The 23,176-nt window shown below is 41.3% G+C and overlaps 1 protein-coding gene and 1 long non-coding RNA gene across 3 annotated transcripts in view; both read right to left on the bottom strand.

Moving 5' to 3' along the window:
- SEC23B (SEC23 homolog B, COPII component) overlaps positions 1-22,911 on the bottom strand; it is a 47,080-nt gene extending 24,169 nt beyond the window's left edge. The window contains exons 1-11 of one of the 2 annotated variants that reach the window (XM_040447813.1): positions 22,506-22,911; positions 19,674-19,908; positions 18,205-18,262; positions 13,329-13,415; positions 11,727-11,963; positions 11,537-11,622; positions 10,177-10,321; positions 9,621-9,779; positions 9,141-9,256; positions 5,965-6,088; positions 4,581-4,661 (exon numbers count right to left, since the gene is read on the bottom strand). In XM_040447813.1, the coding sequence (XP_040303747.1) occupies positions 4,581-4,661; positions 5,965-6,088; positions 9,141-9,256; positions 9,621-9,779; positions 10,177-10,321; positions 11,537-11,622; positions 11,727-11,963; positions 13,329-13,415; positions 18,205-18,262; positions 19,674-19,894 (1,314 nt within the window). In that variant the 5' untranslated portion in view covers positions 19,895-19,908; positions 22,506-22,911. The remainder of the gene's footprint in view (positions 1-4,580; positions 4,662-5,964; positions 6,089-9,140; positions 9,257-9,620; positions 9,780-10,176; positions 10,322-11,536; positions 11,623-11,726; positions 11,964-13,328; positions 13,416-18,204; positions 18,263-19,673; positions 19,909-22,505) is intronic. The other variant, XM_040447815.1, reaches the window with a different exon arrangement.
- LOC121012539 (uncharacterized) lies at positions 15,406-17,598 on the bottom strand. Its single transcript, XR_005782162.1, has 2 exons — positions 17,264-17,598; positions 15,406-17,017 (listed from the first exon to the last, which is right to left on the bottom strand). It is a non-coding gene; the product is annotated as an uncharacterized LOC121012539 (long non-coding RNA).
- Positions 22,912-23,176: the final 265 nt, after the last annotated feature.

The raw sequence follows: 23,176 nt of genomic DNA, 5'->3' as shown, positions 1-23,176 counted from the left end.
ACACACACACACACACACACACACACACACACACACACACACACACAGAGTATGTAACACTGAAGTTAGCTGAAAGAAGCCACGGTTAGAATTATCATGAAAGTTAGCTTGAAAGTTTCACCATTATTATTAGAACAAGAAATAGTTACAGGATATTAACTATTAATTATTAATTTTGAATCCAGTTCCTTTATGCAAAAACTACATATAAATCCTTGTAAGAGTATTTAGATTTTAGTGGTATGAAGCCTGCTTTTTATTGACTAGCTGAAGGACTCCCAATGATAAATGAAGTTCACTGAAATGTGAAGAGTGTTGCTGTTTTAAGCAGGACATCTACAAGAAAAGGCTGCAGGTGTCAAAAATACCTAGAATTGTCAACCAAGATCACTAGATTCTGCAACATACATTCTTATCATTCAGTAAATATTATACGTTTTAATATACTTCATCAAAATGCAGAATAGTAGATGCCAAGTGTTGTTTTTTTTTTAAGTTTATTTATGACAGAGAGAGAACAAGCAGGAGAGGGGCAGAGAGAGAGGAAGAGAGAGAATCCCAAGCAGGCTCTGTGCTGTTGGTACAGAGCCTGATGTGGGGCTTGATCCCTCATGACCTGAGCCAAAATCAAGAGTTGGACACTTAACCATGTGAGCCACCCAGGCACCCCCAGAATACTGTGCTTTTTAGGAAGTAACATGAGCATGCATCGAGAGGGTCATATTTCTTTTGTATGACTCTGAATTGTACACTGCACCCAAATTGTACACTGTCAGGTTAAATAGAGCTGATACCACTGTGGCCTCTACAAAGCTATGCCAGGAGCCTTTGTACCTGGCCAAAGAACCAGCAATCTCAGGAAGGAGACGGTCAGAGGGTGAAGGGAACATTCTTAGGTGAAATCACAGAGCAGCTCTAAGGTAGAGAGAAGAGAGGGCTCTGTTTCATCAGTATTTCCAAAGCAAGCTGGTGAGATGGATGGATTTGTACATGTCACCTTCCCTTTTAGTGGCCTTTTCTAATAGAAGCAGGGAACATCTGTTGGAAAGTGAAGGGCCACACCGAGGGAATATGGCAAAGAAGCAAAAGAAGATTGCATGCCTCCCTTTCTTGGCTTGCTAATCCTTTCTCCCGAATCTTCCCATACCACAATTCAAGTTTTAATATGTGAAACTTAAAGTTTCAATTCAAGGGATTCAGAGTATGCCACTGCAAAATACACCACTCTGACATAAGGATTATTTTAAGTGGAAGGTAGTTTGAAAAAACAGACGTAAGAAAACTCTCTGCCCTCCACCTACTAAGGGCAGGATGATTCTCAATCATCAAAGACAACTCTAGATGCTTATCAGCCCAGAGAGGGCATAAGACGAATCTATACAAGAAACATGCTAAGACCAACCCTCCTTCTCTTCCATTAGCTCCCTCCATCTATCTACCTTCCACACTGTGCCAGCCCTAGAGGCTCAAAGTGCCTTTCCTGTATCTTGTCACTTTTCTACAGATTTACTGTTCTTTTGTTAAGATACCACATAATCCCAAGTTCTAACCATCCCTTTGATTTACTCCCTACTGAGTACATACATGCAATGTGTTTACATGTAACGTGTGCGTTAATTTATTCTATTATGAAACCTGTCTTTTGCCAGTCTTGTTTGCAGGGCCCAAGCCAATGAAATCAAGATGGGTAGACAAAAAGAAAATCTTCCCTCTTCTATCAGCACCAATGCCTGAGTGGGCCACAAACCCTCCAGAGCCCCAGAAGTACATTTTCTCACTAATACACAAATTCCGTATGTAAGCATTTACCTTGCATTTACCAGAGTAAGTATGAAGATAAAATTAGGAAATCACCATTTGATAATCTCCAGTGAAACATAATGATTCAAGTAAGGATAATCAATGGATGTTAAAACCATTAGGTAAAAGGCTGTTGGCAAGCAAGATATCCACATTTTGCCCCAATCTCGTTCAACAGATTTACTGCTAACGACTAAAAGGAAATGTGCCCTTATAACAGAAAGATGTGGGGCAGTCATCACCTTCACCACACTGTCTAACTCAGCACCACTAACACAGAAGACCAGACAGAAGTGGTTCTTGAAGAAACACACATGAGGTATAAGATTACCCAGGAACTGTGGTGGACAAAATGGTCTAACCTGAATCAAACCACTAATCTAACTTTCACTTTACAGAAAATACAGAGAGGACAGAAACCAGTTCACGGTCACCACAAGGAAACAATCAAATACACTGAGAATGTGTGGTACTCTATTGCAGAAGAGATGGGCACTTGGCACTGTATCTTCAACAAATCGATGTCATCAAACAAAACAAGCAAAAAACCCCAAAGAACAGAAGACCTTCCAGATTTAAAAAGACTAAGGATACATAATGCTAGATGCAATACTGGTTAGCGTGTGGAAGAAACAGCTATGAAGGGCATTTAGGGAAAAATCAGGGAAAGAATATGACTAAATACAGCTGATATTAGCAAATTATCATTTTCTTATCTTGGGTTTGATATGTCATGGTAGGAGAACATCCTTAATTTTAGAAGATACACACCAAAAGACTAAGTGTCATGACACCTGCAACTTGTTTTTAAAGGTTCTGAAGAAGTATGATAAAGTAAATACAGCCAATAGATAATAATCAGATAGACAAAGCAAATATTGCAAAAATAGAGGACAGAATTAAGACAAAATGTTAACAATTACTGACTCTAAATGGTGGGTATACAGGACTCTTTCCCACTTCCCTAAGCTTCTCTGTATATTGAATTCTATCTCCCCCTCTTTGCATCCTCCACCCCCCTCCCAAAACCTCATCGTTGAATTCCTACCGGTTCCTAGAACAGCTAATCAGCTTCTAAGGAGATTTGAAGTCTATGGAAAATATTTTGGAACAGGGTAACCTTCCAAAGCCCTCCCAGGAATTAGGGGTGTAAGTCCTTTCGTACACTGGGATAATGAGTGACTCCTCAGATGGGCTGTAGGGCAGCAACCTGCCTCGCCCAGGGGATTACAGGAATATTCTCTCAAATCACCTTGCCTCTGGCAACTTCAACAAAACATTAACCAAAGTAGTCACTAAGCATTATATTAAGCGAAAATAAGTCTGTCAGAGAAAGACAAATACCATATGATTTCACTCATTGGTGGAATTTAGAAAACAAACTGAAGGTTGATGGAGGGAGGTGGGCAGGGGATGGACTAAATGGGCGATGGGCATTAAGGAGGGCACTTGCTGTGATGAACACTGAGTGTTGTGTGTTAAGTGATGAATCATTAAATTCTACTCTTGAAACCAATAGTACATTGTATGTTAACTAACTAGAATTTAAGTAAAAACTTGAAACAAAAAAAAAAAAAAAACAAAACTAAAACCAAAGTAGTCACTAAGTGAATATTCACTGCTGATGAAGACAAAAGTGAGGATGTAAAGGGCACCTGGGTGGGTCAGTCGGTTAAGCATCAGACTTTGGCTCAGGTCATGATCTTGCCATTTGTGGGTTCAAGTCCTGCACCGGGCTCCATGCTGACAGCTCAGAGCCTAGAACCTGCTTTGGATTCTGTGTCTCCCTCTCTCTCTGCCCCTCCCCTGCTCACGCTCTGTCTCTCTCTCTCAAAAATAAATGTTAAAAAAAAAAAAAAATGAGGATGAGAAAGATGAAGTCTATGTGGGCTTCCATTGTGCCAGGGGCTGTTCTGCACGTTTGACCTGAACTTACTCATTTAGCCCTCCCAACAGGTACTATTACTATCTCCACTTCCTAGATAAAGACGTTAAATCCCAGAGTGATTAAGTACCTTGTCCAGGCCATAAGATAGCAGGGGTAAATGTGCACCCTTGTATCCACATCTGGCTCTACAGAGTCCAGCGTGTCCTCATTGAAGAGGACATCGAAGGAAGGACGTAACTATGACAATCCCAGCCCAGAACCACTCTGGAGGGGCCTCACTGCACCCAATGGTCTGTCTCCTAGCAGCTAAAGTATAAGCAGAGGAAGTGAGCCACCAGCAAAGCCACCTCACCATCTAGTGGGTTAACTTAACTTTGTTCACATATTCTCAAAATGTGTTACCCAAAGAACATACATGTCTGCATGTACAACAGTGTCATTCATGCCCAACCAACTCAAAATGGTCTCTGAGAAGTGAGACAAAGGTATCACCTCTAAGGCAACACACAAAGCTTTATCCCTGAAGGCTTCAGCTGAATGCCTGCCTTGCTACACAGAATACCTTGTGGCTCATTGTCACAGAGACCCAAACAAGGACAGTGGGGTTAGGGGAACCTAGGCTCTAGCTCCTCCATATCAGTTCTGACCCAGAGAACAAGATACTTGACCTCTCGAGCCTCAGTTTTCTCCTCTCTGACCCTTTAGATAGATGGAAGGACAGACAGAAAAGACACCACCTCTCAGAGTTGTGGTCATCAGTAAAGAGTTGGCCCTTCTCCCCTCACCACAGACACAGACACATCCCAACAAGTGACATAAGGTCACCCCACTGACATTTCTAATGAATTAAATCCTGGGGCAGAGGGGGTGAGAACAATGGAGTTTTCCTTACATTTTCTGACACACATGGTCCTTTCACATTCAGAGACACACAAGGACCAATGGCTCCTGCAACTTTCAGCTCTCGAGAGGTCTAAAATGGAAATACAAGACAGCATAAAGTTAAAATTCATTGAGAGCCATCCTCTCATGAAAGACACAGCTAAAACTTACAGGAAAAATATGGCAGCATTATCATTCCAGTGAGAAGAAATCCTACATGGATTATTCTCGTACAAACTTTTCCGTGACCACTGTAATCGGATAAAAACTAATAAAATCCTCCTTTAGAAACTGCATTAACTTTGTTCCAAAGATGATGCAGCATTTTGAACTTTTTCACCTTTGAAATTATTGTACACATAGAAGAAAATAATTCTGCCAAAAATACATTTCTTTCCAATCCCAAGTACTTAGCTGTAATTATTTATAATCTCTGATCAGTGGATATACTGTTGTATGTTGCTTTAAAAATGCTTAATTCAAGGGGCACCTGGGTGGCTTAGTTGGTTGAGCATCTGACTTCAGCTCAGGTCATGATCTCACAGTTTGTGAGTTCGAGCCCCGTGTCAGGCTCTGTGCTGACAGCTCGGAGCCCGGGGCCTGCTTCGGATTCTGTGTCTGCTTCTCTCTCTGCCCCTCCCCTGCTTGTGCTCTGTCTCTCTCTGTCTCTCAAAAATAAATGTAAAACATAAATAAATAAGTAAATAAATAAATAAAAATGCTTAGCTCATGAACTCCAACATAACTACATGGCCAACATACTTAGATTTTTAAATCTCAATTCATTAAAGTCTACCTCTCTTCAGCTCAAAAAAAAAAAAAAGAAAAAAAACTCAAACATTTGAGATTATTTAAAGTTTATCTCTAATTCTCAAAGTAATAATCCCAATTGTATCACGTAGCAGCCCCTTCTAATGTTTTCTCAACAACTCAGAATGACGTGTGTAGGGTTTTCAGTCCCTACGAGAAAAAGGAGGACCCAAACTCCCACTACTGCACTATTTCTGAGCACTCTGGTTAGTCTGCAGACAGCCACTAAATATAAACATGGTTTTGGGAATGTGGTGGCCCATACCGACGGCCAGGGGGGTGCTCAACACCACGTGGCAGCCTCTGTGCTCAGCCTGCCGCCACTTCTCAGGCCTGCTGTCCTAGAGCAGGACCAAGCAGAGCCTGCAGGGGAATCAGACACCTCTTTGCATAAAACATTAATATACAGGTCACCCTCAAGAAGCACAGTAATAGAATCAATATACCTTGTTCAACTATTTTGCCGGGAACCTTTTAATTTACTTTTTGATGTCTGTGTCCAGCAAGGTGAGGCTTCTACAAATCTGACTACTAAATAAGTAACAACACTCTTCTCCCGTTAAAATTTTAGAAAGTTATCATACCTTCACTTCCAAAGTAGCACCAAATGCCATGCGAAAATCTCCGTTGAAATCTTTAGTAAAAATTCTCTGGAAAGTCTGCTTGAAGAGAGAGGTGTTGAAAGAGTCTCCCATCACCATGTGGCCTCTAGGAAAGAAGGAAGAAAGTGAACATTTAGGATGACTGAAAGCCACTCAGATGCTTCCACGGTGTTCACAAACAGTAATTTAAAGAAAGAAAAACTCATGTCTGTGAAGGTGCTACTAACTTAAATGGGAAACAGCAAGTTCAATTTGTACTTAGGAAAGACACTATTTTCAAAATATCAAAGATAGGACTCCTTAGAACAGTTCTAAATCTGTCCCACAGAGGTGGTCACACAAATCTACAGATGATACAACCTCATACTATACACCCCCACATGTTACAAAAATGAGTGCCTGTACAAACTCAAAGTCCAAGCAGACTCTATGATATAGTTCATTCTATCACACAATGTCAATCCCTGGTTGTGATACTGTGCTATATTTCTATTAAGACACAAGTTAAGACACAACCACTGGAGTTGCTAAATGGAAGAGCGTGGACAGACCTCTCTGTAATATTATTGTAATTTCTTATGAATCCGTAATTATTTCAAAAGAAGAAGAAAACAGAAGAACCCTTCATTGGTAAACCCACAGGTTTAATGGGTCATCTCCTGAGGAAATGCATCCAGCTCCCCTCATTTACTCTCCTCTGACATGGGAAATGCCCAGGCTGCAGGAAATCCTTTTCAGGTTAATTCACTGCCTCAAAACATTGAATCTCTGCCTGTATGCAAATTATCTCTAGTGTATGAATACCTATATGTATCCCTTCTTGAAGTTAGAGGAAAATACTATTCAAAATTTCAGCAGTTCATGTATTTGGGCAGATAAGCACCACCTGATGCAAGTTATGCATCTAGTCATTGATCATCCAATAGGATTTCAGAATTGGGCAGGATACAAGATCATCTGGTCCAGCTATCTCAGAGTGCCTGACCCCTCCAGGAACAGAGATGGCTCTTTGGCCCTATACAGTCTACTCTTCTCACCCTCCTTAGTCATGGGATCCATGGTTTCCTGAGGGAAAAAAAAAGGCTACATTTCCCAGCCTGCCTTGCATGTGGCTGTGTAACTCAGCTTTGTTTGTTGGAGGAAGGCTTTGTGATTTGTGGAGGGCCTTCTCATGGGAAGACGCATATCTTCCTTGGACCCCTCCTCCTTCCTGCTGCTATAACACAGCAAGAGCCCGGTTACCATCCTAAACCTCAGGTAGCACAGAAAGGTGGTGGAACAGCACAGGAAGGGCCTCAGCCCCAGGGATAATGAAACTAATATCCCAGCCCTGGCTGCCTATTTCCAGTGTCTACTTCTGTTGCACTCACACAAACCTAATCCTGACTCACACCAACCCTGCCAGGTTATTATTACCCTATTACACTTGAACTCCTCCAGCACAGGAGGCCACACCCTCCACAGGTAGTCCATTCCAGGCACGGACAGTGCTGACCGTTAATACGGTCTGTCTTCATACTGGCTCAAATTCTATTTCCCAGCAGCTTCCAACACTGGTTCTAGTTTTCCCCTTTGGTCACACATGTAACAAATCTGATGCCCTCTCCGCAGAAAAGGCAGTCGATTGTTCAATATAGATCTTATGCCCCATCTGTCTTCAGTGGTATCTTTTCTAGATCCTTTAATCGCTCTCATTATGACACAGTTCCGAGTACTCTCCGCCATTCTTACTGCTCATCTTTGAACTGCCCCAGCTCATCTGTACATCCCTTTTAAACTGAAAATGCTCAGAATGGAAGACGATATAATCTGGGTGTGCCTGGCACCAAGGAAACTAAGCACTATGGTCTTCTCTGAAGACGATCAATTCCTGTAACACAGCCTACCTACCTTGCCTTTGCTGGAAGTCCTCCCAAATGGTTGGCTCACCTTGAGCCACAACCAAAACCTCTGAGACTAATGTCACTGCTAACATGTTGCCCTGATACCATATTTGTGTAAGAGGTTATATGACCTAAACACCAAGTCATTCAGGAATCAAGGACCTCGCTGAGAATCTGATGGAAGTGATGGTCCCTCTCCACTGGAGATACACGCGCGCGCGCGCACACACACACAGGCGTATAAACTCGGGATGGTCACAGTAAAGCTTTTCGATGGATGTTCTAAGATAAGAGCTCTTGGAGGATACCAATAGGAATTCATCCTACTAAATGCGGTTCACTGGTATAGCTATGTCAGTGTCATTTGGGACTTGGTCACCTAACAAATCTGCTGCTCTCTGGGACAGCTTCGGTGACGAGTTCAACCTTCTACGTGCCCCTTCTTTGCTCACTGAAGACCAGTAGCATTGCTGGGAGTTTGTTAGAAATGCAGAATCTCAGAAACACGCCACAGGTCTATGCCAGTACTTCTCAAACTGTTCTGAGCAAATCACCTGGAAACTTATTCAAATGCAGGTTTTGATACAAAAGGTCTAGGGTATGGCTCAAGATACTACATTTCTTGCAAGCTCTCATGTGAGGCTGATGCTGCCTGTGCTCAGCCACACTTTGAGCACTAAGGGTCCACACCGTGGTTCTTAAACCCTGCTTCACATTAGAAACACCCAGGAGAGTTTAAGAAATGCTGATGCCTGGGTCATACCCCATGAGGGACAAGACTCAAAGCAAGAGTAGTTTTTAAAGTTCCCAGGAGATTCTAGCATGCAGCCAGCTTCAGATCATTGGTGCACATGAGCAGTTCTCAGGCTTTCTGTGCACCAGAGTCCCCTGGTAAACGTGTAAAAGCTGACTATTGGGCTGCAGCCTCATAGTCTGATTCAGGAAATCTGGGGTGAGACCTGAGGAAGTGCACTTCTACTCAGTCCCCGGGAGCCCTGAAGGTTGCTGGTGAGGCCCCATTACGCTCTGAGAACTATGCTCTACACCATGACCGGTTCACACAATACAGACACAGGCTCTAAGCATGCCCCACCATGTACCCTCAGGCTGAGCATGTGCTCCGTGTCTGTCATGCTCCTTGCCACGGATACCACAGCCTGGAGCTTTCTAAAAGCTTATCTAAGTCAGCCACGCACATCCTATAGTTCCACCACTCACTTCTCTTTCCTTAAAACACACACACTTGCCTTTCCCAGGTATTTGTTGTCAACATACCCAGTAAGATTTGCACAACACTTCATCTCCAGAAGTCCCGTCTGATCAAGGGCACAAGCGTAAATATCAATGCAGTGACCATTTGTAGCAGTTCGGTTGGCAAGCATCTCGTAGTGCTGTGAAGAGAGGAAAATTATGTTTAGGAAAGAGCAACGTTATTCACTAGGTATACCTTACTATACCAAAGGGATGTAACTGAACTTAGGAATATGGAGATAGTTTTCTTTATGACATCCAAATTAAATCAAACATACAGTTTTCAATCTCAAAACACGTTCAGCAGTTTTAAGACCACCCACTCTAAGTAAGGACTCAGAACTGGGGCAATAATTTAACAACAGCCAATATCTGGAAGGTCATCTCATCAAGATCAACTTGCTGACCACAAAGCATGGTCTCAGCAAAGTAGCTGTCACTCCAGAGCAACCTAGACCCAGCACCAGGATACCAGAATTACAGCCTGTGTTCAAGAGCACCTACCTTGGTCGCCTTTTTCATGAAACGTGCATTATCTTTCTCAATATCATGCCAGGAACGAATAGGAACCTTTAGTTCATCTCCAACTACCATGCCGGGCCCTTGGGTGGGGGGACCTCCAGTAAACAACATAATCCTGGCTCCCGTGTTTGGAAAAGTGCCCTAAAACAGTAAATGGCAATATTTTAGAAACATACCGCCTACCCCAAGTATGCTTCCATTTCTCTAAAGAATACTCCAAACAGTTCTCATCAGCTGTGCTGAACACTGTTGACAGTACAAAATAACACAGATGATAACGCACAGAAGCAGCCTTGTGTCTTCCAGCCTAAGGGCTTCATACACTTTTTTTTAATTCACTGTGAGCACCTGCCATTGCCCTAATGGCCTCGTGTTTCTCATGCAAACTTCTGATATTTTCAAATCATCACGGGGCTCCTTCATTGTGGATAGTAATAACAACTGAAGTGCTTTCTAAGTCAGTTGACTCAGGTCACAAATGATTTTCAAACAAGGCTAGCAAACACAACTTGAGGTGCCCCGGTAAATTCTGAGTTACCTCCAACAGGCCAACGGCAATGGACAAAGCAACACCAGTGGATCGCAAAGGTCTCTTCCCCTGAGTCACAGGCCATGGGTCCCTCTGCAGCTCCCCAAGGAGATCAGTGAGGTTCATGTCAATCTTGTGAATGGGCTGCAGAAATCTGCATGATTTTCAATGGACACATTAATCCTGGTTTAATAAGTACTCTGGTTTTTAGCCCTAGGTGACACACGGTCACAGCTCTGCAAAATAATTACTCACAGTAGAAAAAACTTACAATTTTATTTCTTCAAAGCAATTTTAGCCAGGGAAACAATTTAAAACTGAATACAGAGCAATTTATATATATGTGTGTGTGTGTATGTATATATGTGTGTGTGTGTATATATATGTGTATATACATATACATATATATATGTATGTATAGTATGGGAACAAATGATTTTAAATATCAGTTTTAATTACATTTTAAGCAGCAAAGAAATCCTAAAGACAGGTCTAATGTGAATTCAATCCATGCACAGTTCATGTACATGGACCACCTTCATCATTCTAAAGATCCACTTTATTTAAGTGTATTTATTTATTTTGAGAGAAAGAGAGAAATTATGTACACACAAGCAAGGGAGAAGCAGAGAGACAGGGACACAGAGAATCCCAAGCAGGTTCCATGCTGTCAGTGCAGAGCCCAACGTGGGGCTCGATCCCATGAACCATTAGATCATGACCTGAGCTGAAATCGACAGTCGGATGCTCAACTGACTGAGCCACCCAGGTGGCCCTAAAGATCCACTTTAAAGTGATTCTCAAGTGTTTCTCTTGAGCCTTCAGAGTAAACACAGAGAAGCACTGGTTTCTTACCACAGTAAGTGGCTGTCCCCAGAATGTCAGACAATGAATTTTATCATGTTTGCTGACTACTGCCGGCCATAGGCAGCCCAGGCAGTCAATGGGCTGAGGAAAATAAGTGCCTGGTCCTAGGTTTGCTTGAGGACACCCCACAGAAGCCTGTTGTTTTATTTAAGACTCAAAAAAGACAATAGCCATGCATAAGAGGAGGGGAAGGCTCGAGTACAGTGGTCTCAAAACCTTTGTGACGATATAACACTAAGAGGAAAAACATTCTGAACAAATCTACTACACACACATGTGGGTGTATATATGCATGTGTAACTACACAATTTAGTTATTAGTTTCAAATATATACCAACATGTTATACAAGTCATTAAACATTAAATACTGGTTAGGCTTAATCATTTTTTTTTTTTTCTAAAAACAAGAAAACAGAAGTTCTAACATTTTTCTTCCCTCCCTTCAGTGGAATGCCCTGCATGCCCACTACTGTGTGTGCAACATTCTATGTTAGTAGCTCACCTGCTTGAAACGAAAGGGTGCTCCTGTGGTTGACCAGGTCTTGCTTGCTGCATGGGCATGGCAGGCTTGGTGAGGCCCAGCATATCCTACAAAAACCAAAAGGACTCATTTCCCACAACACTAGATTGAATAACCAACTACTTTTTAAGAAATCTCCTTGCTCCTGCTTGTGTACAAACAAGGCACAAACCTGTATTTGCTTTGCGGTTAAATCCTTGGTCCCTCGGAAGACATAACTTTTGGAGATTCCTTCACAGCTGAGCTCGTGAACCTGCACCATCCTCCCAAACGTGATCAAACCCACCAGAGCATCTGGAGGAAGGAGACTCAGGGACATCTGCAGGGATTCTTTGAGTGCTTGAAGGTCATCTTCTTCCAGGCACGTGTCAACCACATAGAGGAAGATCAGAGGGGATGGAGCACCTCGCTTTACGCAAAGAAACACAGTGTGATGATCAGTATACAAACAGACATAACCAGCTCTTTTCAAAGCAGATCAGGTTACTTACAAGTAACAAGTCTCGTCTATATTTACTGTCAGGAAATATGGACATCTAACTAACTTCTACTCACTTCGTTAAATGACAGTTTCTATTAAAACAAACTAAATGTAAAAACTATTTGTATCCAACGATTTATTCTACATATTTTCAAATGTTTTATTCTTAAGAGAGCACAAGTAGGGGAGGGGCAGAGAGAGGGGGACAGAGGATCTGAAGTGGGCCCAACGCGGGGCCCGAATGCACAAACCGTAAGATCATGACCTGAGCCAAAGTCAGACACTTAACCGACTGAGCCACCCAGGTAACCCTCTACATTTTTGAATGCCTTCCATGTGCCAGACACTGTTCCAGGTCCTGGGATATATCAGTGAACCAAAAGAACAAAGATCTTTGCCTACCTTAAGGAGCTGATTTTCTGGATGGAAAGAGTAGGGGGATGCCAGGAGTAGAGGTAGGGGGCAGGTTCCAGTATTACATAAGAGATCAGGGAAGCCTCGATAAGAAAGTAACATTAGAGTAAAAACCCAGAGGAGAGGGAAGGAGTAATACAGACATAGGAGAAAGAGAATTCCAGCCTAGAGCAAAGGCCCACAGGCAGGAGCATTCCTGGCATGTCCAAAGAAAGTCATGAGACCCATATGGCTAAACGAGGACACTAAAACAAGTTGAGGTCTGAGTGATAATACAGAGCTGGTCCACAAAGAGCTTCGAAGACTCTCTCTCACTCAAGGTAAAAGGGAGTCATTTTCACCATTGGAGGTTTCTGAACACAGAAACAACATGACATGTTTTTAAAGAGTTACTCTGGCTTTTGGGTTAAGAATAAACTGTAAGTGGGAAAGGGTGAAATTAGGGAGAAGGGTTAAGAGACTGCCCAGTAATTCAAGCAAGAGGCGATGGCTGGCCCAGGAAAAAAGTGGGGGAGAAAGAAGTGGTTGGACTGTGGATAGATTCTGAATATAGACCCAATGGGATTTCCTCATGGATTGGATATGGAATGTACAAGAAAGACAAATCAAGGACGAACCTAAAGTTTTTAAGCTTGACTACAAGATGGAGTAACCTTAACAGAGCTGGAGAAAGCTATGGGGACAGGCGCTGAACACAACCAGTGACCCCTTTTCTAGCCTTCTATCAAGATTGTAAGTAATGCCAATGAGTGCACACACACCATGACCAAGTGTTTAGGATCCATCTGCCCTCATAGTTTTAAATTGTCCAGGGACACAGAAGATGAAGAGAAACTCAATATTTAACACCATTCATTAAATACGCAAGAGAGAAGTTACCTGTATCACATACTCAATTGTAGAAAACTGGGGCATCAATTCAGCAGGCTGATTTACTTCAGATATGCCTGTATAAGCAGGAGGAAACTGAAGAGAAGGAAACAAAGCAACGTTTTATTAGGGCAAAAGATATTTATGTTATACCTCTTGTTTTCCATATATAAAAAATAGGTAATGTCCATGAGTTAATTCTGAAAGCATAGAATGCAGACCATGTAATTAAAAATACAAAAATCAAAATTTTAAATCGAAACCCTGCCTTATATTTATATCCCATTGTAACTTTTTAAAATGTAGTTTGAGGGTATGTTGTAACTTTGAGATGATTAAAAAATGTGCCAATAAAAAACATTTTTTAAGCACTGCCTTGCAAATTAAGGGCAGAGATTTCAGCTGTCTCATCAATAATTTATGTGGGAGGCCGTGCTTTACCAGCTGGCAGTGCCCTTGCAGCCCCCTGTGTTCTCCAAGGCCAGATCCCAGGAGTGTGACTGAGTTTCTCTCTTCAAATCCCTTTGGAAAGTGACTGGTGAACTAAGCAGGAGATGGGAGTCAGGAATGCTGAATACTGATGTACTGTCCACCAGTAGTTCAAGACATATTGGCCTGGGACTCCAGTCTCCAGGCAAAATGCCTTTGAGAGAAGTGCCACTGGAAATAGAAATGAACCCTCAAGCAACTTGCTAAGGACCACCCTAGAGCTTCCTCTTCATTTTCCCCATCTTTCTTTTCATGATGTCTTACAACATGAAGCTTCCACCACTGCCCTTTGGAGAGTCAAACCTCTGTTTTCAAACTTTGGAAAGACAAACCTTTTGCTCCACATTTCAAAGAGGACAGAGAACTTGGAGAGAGTTCAGAGAAGAGGGATCCAAATGATAGAAGCGATAGAATGTTGATATGTGTAGAGTACGGTTCTACAGAAAAGGAAGGTAAAAGATGGCAGGCATATGAAACAGAAATGGTAAATGAAACTGTAAGGAAATATGTAAGGAAACTGTAAAACCATCTTTCTTCAAAGTTAAAAGTCATAATTTGGGAAACAGACTTAAATTAGGAACATTTTCATTTATACAGGAAAATATCTGATGAACCATGAAAGTTAAAAAATAGTTTTAACCAACAACAAAACAAAAAGAAGCTACAGAACAGCAATTCTTTTTTTTTTTTTCAACGTTTATTTATTTTTGGGACAGAGAGAGACAGAGCATGAACAGGGGAGGGGCAGAGAGAGAGAGGGAGACACAGAATCGGAAACAGGCTTCAGGCTCTGAGCCATCAGCCCAGAGCCCGATGCGGGGCTCGAACTCACGAACCGCGAGATCGTGACCTGGCTGAAGTCGTATGCTTAACCAACTGCGCCACCCAGGCGCCCCAACAGAATAGCAATTCTTATAAACAAGAGGAGCCCTATGCAAATGAGGCATTAAAGAGCTGTAATTGGAACTGAAAAAAAATTTATGTGAATGACTAATTCTTTTACTTGGATTTATTATTTTAGCTGTTATCAATAAAGTAATACATGTTCATTGTAGAAAACCTGGCAAATACAAGAAAATATAAGAAAACAGGAAAAGGAGCACTTGGCTGGCTCAATTGGAAGAGCACGTAATTCCTGATCTTGGGATTAAGAGTTCAAGCCCCAAGTTGGGTGTAGAGATTACTAAAAAAAATAAACTTAAAAAGAAAAAAAAGAAAAGAGGAAGAAAAAACTCTTTATGTTCCTACCAACTAGAGACAGCTAGTCAACATGTAGGCATATTGCCTTCCAGACTTTTTCTACTTCCGCACAGATGAGCTCATCCTGTATATACAATTTTGCAAACTGTTCTTTATGCTTGACATTGTATCACAGGCATTTTGTCTTTAAATTGATGTTTTAGATCAATTAGATTGATGTTTTACCCAATGTTTTTTATTGTGGAAAAACATGTATAACTTTTGCCATGTTAATCTTTGTTCAGTGTACCGTTCAGTGGTCTTAAGTATTCATCACCACCATCCACCTCCAGAACTCAATTTTTTTTCCAATGGATGACAGAAGTTTAATATCAAAGAGCAGAGATTTACAAACACAGTGACTGAAATTGTATATTTATTTTCACATGAGAGTACCTTCCTGTCATCTACCTAGTATTACTTCTTTTTCAGTGTAACTTAACTCTAAAAATCATTCACTATCATGTGTCCTGAACCTGTGAGGGTGTGATAAGCCCAAGTGAAAATCTGAAAATTGTGTTCAATGAAAATTTCCTTTTAGAGAACAGAATACCATTTAAACAAACAAACAAACAAACAAACAAAAACAAAATAACGACAGATGACACAAACATATGGGAAGATGTACAATCTTCATGAATGGGAAGAATTAGTATTAATAAAATATATATACTACCAGAGGAACATAGAGATACAATGGACTCCCTATCAAAATGCTAACAGCATTTTTCACAAAAGTTGAATGAAGAATCCTAGTATTTGAATGGAACCACAAACAAATCCAAATAGAAAGCAATTTTGAAAAGAAAAAAAAGAAAACAGAACAAAGCTGGTGGCATCATAATTTCAGATTTCAAGGTATACTACAAAGAAAAAATATAAAACATCATGGTATTGGCATAGTTACATAGATCAATGAAACTGAATAGAGACCCACACTTACATGGTCAATATATTTACACCATTAGAAAATTAAACAGGTGTATGCAAAAGAAAGAACTTGGATCATTTCTTAATGATATATAAAAATAAAAGCAAACTGTATTAAAGACCTAAATGTGAGACCTGAAAACCATATATTTATTTTTTTATTTTTTATTTAATTTCCAGTTAGTTTACATACAGTGAAATATAATTTCATATACATCATATAGTGATTCGACATTTCCATACAGCACACAGTAATCATTACAAGTTCACTCCTTAATCCCCATCACCTTTTTACTACATTCCGCACTAACCTCCTTCTTGGTAACGATCAATTTGTTATCAATACTTAAGTGTCTGTGTTTTGATTTGCCTCTTTCTCTTTTTTGTCATTTTCCTCATTGGTTTTCTTTCTTAAACTCCACGTATGAGTGAAATCACATGATATTTGTCTCTTTCTCCCTGACTTATTTCACTGCCTCATACCCTCTAGCTCAGTCACTTGACTTTGCTAATAGCAAGAATCCGTTGTTGTTGTTTTTGTTTTGTTTTGTTTTTTTGGCATAGTAATATTCCATTATATTATATATATATATATATATATATATCCATTTCTTTGTCCATTCATTGGTCAATGGACACTTAAGCTGCTTGGAAATTTGGCTACTGTAAATAATGCAGCTATAAATATCTGGGTGCATGTATTCCTCTGAAATACTATTTTTGTGTCCTTTGGGTAAATACCTAGTAATACAATCACTGAGTCTTAGGGTACTAATATTTTTAAGTTTTTGAAGAAACTCCATACTGTTTCCCAGAGTGGCTGTACCAGTTTGCATTCCCAAGAACTCAATTTTTTTATCTTGCAAAACTGAAACTCTGAACTTATAAACATTTCCTCATTATCTCCTCCCCTGGATGTCCTGATATTAATCCCTTACAAGATTTATGATTAGCAAATATTTTGTGGACTACATTTTTACTCTGCTGACATTGTCTTTTGATGCCTTAGAATTTTCACTATAACTGTATTAAACATGGACCTCGGGGCGCCTGGGTGGCGCAGTCGGTTAAGCGTCCGACTTCAGCCAGGTCACGATCTCGCGGGCCGTGAGTTCGAGCCCCGCGTCAGGCTCTGGGCTGATGGCTCGGAGCCTGGAGCCTGTTTCCGATTCTGTGTCTCCCTCTCTCTCTGCCCCTCCCCCGTTCATGCTCTGTCTCTCTCTGTCCCCCCCAAAAAAATAAATAAACGTTGAAAAAAAATTAAAAAAAAACAAACAAACATGGACCTCAATTCTGAATGCCCTTAAGAGTTGCACATACTCCTGAATCTCTCATGGAGGTGAATTTTGAATGGTACCTGCTCATAATTCCCAAGCCTATACTTAGTACACTGATTGGTCTATTTATCACTGGACTTACTGTGAGATGTATCAAAGAATGAGATTATCTGCAATTATGATTAAATATGTGAATAAATAAATGCATGTTATTAATATCTTATATGCTATACTGGAAATGATTAAATTTTTCTAACAGCTTTATTGAGATATATATATCATAAAATTCACTCTTTTAAATGTATAATTTGATGATGTTTTAAAAACATTTATTTAGATAGAGAGTGTGTGCATGAGCAGGGGAGGGGCAGACAGAGAGGGAGAGACAGAATCCCAAGCAGGCTCCACGCTGTCAGCACAGAGCCTGATGTGGGACTCGAACTCACGAACCATGAGATCACAACCTGAGCTGAGATCAAGAGTTGGACATTTAATCGACAGCCACCAGGTGCCCCAGTAGTTTTAAAATTTTTAAATCAAGAAATGCTCAACATTGGTACTTGGACCCTGAAAGTTATAAAGATCAAAAAGTGAAAATTCAGTAATGTACACACTATGCAATTAGAATAAACTGAAGTCAAATGAAATATACACGACATATCTGTTTTCTTAGGATAACATATTCACTGCCTACAGAGGACATCAAAAATGGGAATTTTATGTCCCCTCCAGAGCAAATGATAAAAACCCACATAATGAAACTGAGTCATCGTTCAACAGAAAAATCACGTATGTTCAGTGTTCAATTATGCTTAACAAAAGCTATTGCCTTCAGGTCAGCAGAAATTGATGACTACCCAGACAGACACAAATTCAACCTTACTTAATTTTTTTCAGAGTAATTCAACTAAAATGAAACACAGAAAAACACTTAAAAAAAATTCACATACCTGATTTCTTTGGAAACAGAAATTACAGGCCCAAAGTTTTGCTCGATAATCAACCTGACTGTGAGAAAGATAAATATTATAGCTAGGTACCATTTTCATTTGTAATGTGGAAAGCATTCAAATGTAATCTTTAAGTTTAGTAAGTCTCATAGATATGTTTCAGATATCATTCTGAGCATGAATGGATGGAGTGATGTAAAATGTCTACTGCAGTTAAGAGTTATGGCTGTTAAATACACCAAAAATTTCCTTCAAACAGCAGCACTGAAGAATTAGTAAATCTTTTTTTCTCTTTTCTAATTCCCTTGACAATATTTAAAATGTCATGATTTTATATAAGTTACAGGTTATTCCCTTTTGTCCTGTTCTTAACATAATCTGTGTGATTTTTCTAGCACTTTCATTGTTAAGATATGTGAAACCACTAAATGTCAATACTAAATTTCACACATGGAAACACTTGCCTGACTTTCACCTCACCTACCTCACTTGAAGAAAGGTTGGGAGGCATGCTTCCTAGAACTGGTTAAAGATAATGCTTCAATTAGTTTTTTCTCCCTTTCTGCACTTAGAAAATTAATAAGCAACGGCTACCTCTTTGAAAGAAGAGTAACAGCATCTTATGAATGGGTGTAATAAGTAAAAGTAAGGGGAATGAAGTAAAAAATGTTCCTTCATATGAGTCTTGTTTTTCCCTCATATAAAAGTCTTACCTTTTAGACAATATTTCTGATACTCTTCACCTGTTTAAAGATTCTTTCAAATAATGCCCACATTTCAGGAAAATATCATAGGTCATGATCTCAAGTACAAAACATTACACTTAACCATCACTAAGAGTTATAATTTCTTCCACCTATTACTTCCTGCCATACAGCATCACCATACCAGGTAAGTATGAGAAAACCGTCAAAAGCTTTCTGATTTTTTTGGGAAAATGCTTCGAAAGGTACCAATATAATCTATGGTTAAACCAAAAACAAATTGAAATAAGAAAAAAAAGTGAATTCCAATCCTTTCCCTTGACTTCTACCTCATTCCTGTAAGTTCCAATTTTATCTCAAATATTAGGCCAGTAAGACTCAGACTTCTACAAGCATTCTTTTTTAAATATATATATATATATGTATATATATGTATATATATACATATATATATTTTTTAATTGTATGTAAATCCTAGTTAACATATAGTATAAGAATGGTTTCAGTAGTAGAATTTAGTGATTCATCACTTACATATAAATAACACCCAGTGCCCATCACGAGTGCCCTCCTAAATGCCCATCCCTATTTAGCCCATCCCCCCACCCTAGACTTCTACAAGCATTCATCACCTCAGAATCTCACCATGTATTACTAATCCCAAATTTGATGATTTGCCCAAACTGAATCACTTTTATGAGAATCACATAAAAATCCTAATATACTGCATTCTTCCTTTTTACTAGTTTTAAAAAGAATTCATACCAAAGTGGATTGAGAATGGCTTTGCAAGTTGGCCGGCTGCAGAGCACAGGTTCATATTGTACCGGAGGCAGGTCTGGACGTTCTTTCAAAGGAGTGAGGAGACAAGCCAGGGGAACAACCATTCTTGTAGCCTCGAGGCGGCTGGAAGGCCACACATTCCAACTAAAGCGCACACCATCTCGTTCTTCATTCTGCTGAATGAACTCCAAATATGTTGCCATAGTCTAAAAAGAAACTATAGATGAGGCTTTTTAATTTTATGTGAATTTCTCAACTAAACTTCAAAAAAGAAGATGGTCACCCAACAGTGTTCTTTAAACACTTAGTCTGGGTGACTCAGTCAGCTAAGCGGCCAACTTCGGCTCAGGTCATGATCTCACGGTTTGTGAGCTGCAGCCCCGCATTGGGCTCTGTGCTAACAGCTTGGAGCCTGGAGGCTGCTTCAGATTCTGTGTCTCCCTCTCTGTTCCTCCCCTGCTCGCACTGTCTCTCTCTCAAAAATAAATAAAGATTTAAAAAAAATTAAACACTTAGTCTAGAAGAACTGGTCACTGGAGGATGACAACATCTCCCTTCCCTTTGACTCCCAAAGCCAATTAACTTCACAGTTCTCTTTGCCTACTATTCCTTTCTCAACTCTCCTCTCTAGCACTTAAATAAATGGAAAGATGTGGGGGGTTTACAATCATTTGATCATTTCCAAGCTGCAAGTAGTTGAATAATACTAATGTAAACCTCCTCATAGATCATACATTTCAACCAAGCCAGTTCTAATCCCCCTTCCTCAAGAGTCAGTCTCAAGCCCTGTTTCAGCATCCACCTACCTTCCTCCCTCATCCCCTCCCTTCCTTGCTTTATTTATTAAAGCAAACACTGCATTAAATTCTACTTTCCAAGTGATCTTGTTTTTGTGCCCTTTCCCCTCCTCTGTTACCTGGGGAGACAAGAACTGGATGCTGACGTTGTGAGTCCAATTTGTAATGAGAACCACCACCAGTTCCTAGCAAAAATATTTCTACTTGGAATCACCAAAATTATAATGCTAAATTTGCTATCGTGCTGGGCGACTCCTTCACCAGGACCTTTTCACTAGGGTTGCTTATGTTCATGCCTCGAAAAATTCTGGTTGATAAAATAACCATTTAGACTAAGCTTTTCAAACCCAGACAATGCCAACTCCATTGAGTGTTTCATACACCTATTTGCATTCTAAAGTCTAGGCTAAGGCTAACACATATCTCAGCCACCTAGGGTTCACGGGAACAAGACCCTCAAGAAAAAAGGAAAAACAGGCAAATTAAAGAATCTATGTTATTAGTGGCCTCTAGTGCTCACTTCCTGAGGTGCTGAATAATAAGTGTCTCCAATAATAAGTGTTATTATGAGAAGTGCCATACTGTAAATAATACGGACTAAGAGAATGATTTTTTGAGGGTGGGGGGCAAAGGGTGGGAGAGAGAGAGAATCTTTTTTTTTAATGTTTATTACTTATTTTAGAGAGAGAGACTGAGAGAGCTCCTGCAGGAGAAGGGCAGAGAGAGAGGGAGACAGAGAATCCAAAGGGGGCTCTGCACTGACAGCAGAGAGCCCAATGCAGGGGGCTTGAACTCACAAACCAGGAGATCATTAACCCGAGCCAAAGTCTGATGCTTAACCAATTAAGCCACCCAGGTGCCGCAAGAGAGAGAGAATCTTAGGCAGGCTCCATGACACGGGCTCAATCTCACAACTGTGAGGCCACAACCTGAGCTGAAATCAAGAGTTTAATGCTTAACCGACGTAGCCACCCAGGGAATGATTTTATGCGGCTAGAAAAGCAAATGAAGGAATTAGCCCACTACACGCAACCCAGACCACAAAAATTCTAAATGTTTGCTCCAACTGACACTCTAAGGCATCAACTTGTTATTTCTGACAAAGGCGGGAAACTGAAGCACCCTTTACATAGGAGGCCCTTCTGCAGCTACGAAGTGGCAAAGGGATAACTCAGGTGGGAATAAACGCAAGTTCTAATATCACAATTCTCAACAAGTACCTCAGCAGGTTTCATTCACTGACTGGTACCCACTCAAAACATTAATGAAAGATACTGGCTCCATCCAATGTCCCCAAGCAGCGACATATTAAAACCTGCTCTTTCCGTTTCCCACTGTCTCTTCCTGTCGCCTCTTCTAGAACATGGATTCTTAAATCTGGGCACAAAACCAAAGGGGCACTTCAGAGCGTCAATAAATCTTCTGAAGCTGTATGGAAAATTGTGTGCATGAGCGAATGTACATTTTTCTAGGGCGGTCGATCTTTGACTCACATCATATTCTCACAGGGAAGGAGTTTCTGAAGAGGCTAATAGATGAATGAATGAGTTAATGAATGAATGAAAAGAACTTTAAAGGTTCTGTAGGAGTGTCTGCCAAAAATACACACACGCCAAAAACTGAACCGGTCATTCCATCAAATCATAACTTCTCAGGACACGGTAGCCAAGTTTAAGCACAGTTTAATGCTTCAAGCGTAGTCCGTAGCCCCGGATCCTAGTTCCAGCTGTCACGAGGCAGAAGTCATTCATCCCATTTCAGGTTACTCAACTCCAAAAAGAAACCTGAATCCTTCCGCACCCCGCGATTCCTAGGGTTCCCGAGCCAGAAGCCGGCCGGCCGCACCGCCTGACGAGGAACGCGTCACTCTTCAGCAGACCCCTGGGTCACTGAGTCCCTAAATTCCTCTGCCCGCCAAGTCGCCGAGAAGAGGCTTCGCCCCAGGAGCAACCCATTCGGTCCCTACAGAGACTCCAGTCCGTGCCCTCGGCTCCCCATCACCTGCGCGCCCACTCACCTGGCAGGAGCAGTTCACCTGGCCGCGTCCGCACCCACAGCTGCTAGGGCCCCGCTCCGGCTCCCACCGCCAAGTCCAGCTCAGCTCTCAGACGACTGGTCAGCGACCCTGTGCGTCACGCCACAGCGCCGTCCTCTGGCCAATCAAAGAGGGCCTCCCCCGGCGGAGAAGCGGAAGCAAGACGCTCAGTGAAGCCACGCCGCCATCTTGGAATGGGGCAAGCCCGTTGTTCTCAGGCCACAAAACCACCGCTCCTCAGATCCTACGTTCCTCCACGTTCACCCCTAAATGTTTGCGCTTCAGAAAACTCAGGTGCCTGCGCGACTGTTTCCTAGGTGCAGCCGGCACGCCTCAGGGATTCGCCCTGATCCAACATGACTTCCGCCCGCCCAACTGGGAAGTCCCTCTCATCGCCTTAGCTACCGGGAAGCGAGAATGATGACGTGTGGCACCGGAAAAAGGAGAGGCGGAGGAAACTGAAGCTTGCCGGGAAAAGGTGTCAGCGCGGCAAGGGGCGGGGCGGAGGGAGCGTGAGTCCGCACACTACCTTTGGAAATTCAGCACGCGTAGCAATACTTCATTATGTTACTGCTCGCTATGTTGACTTCGCGTTCTCTTCGGGGATTGACACTAGCGCGCAGTTACTCTCTGCGTGTCTAGCTCTGTCCTCC

Source organism: Herpailurus yagouaroundi, unplaced genomic scaffold (genome assembly GCF_014898765.1).
Source record: "Herpailurus yagouaroundi ecotype Mexico unplaced genomic scaffold, PumYag 196, whole genome shotgun sequence".
NCBI classification, from domain to species: Eukaryota; Metazoa; Chordata; class Mammalia; order Carnivora; family Felidae; genus Herpailurus; species Herpailurus yagouaroundi.
The sequence above is the reverse complement of the archived record's forward strand: the minus strand, read 5'-3'. Positions and strand labels throughout refer to the sequence as shown.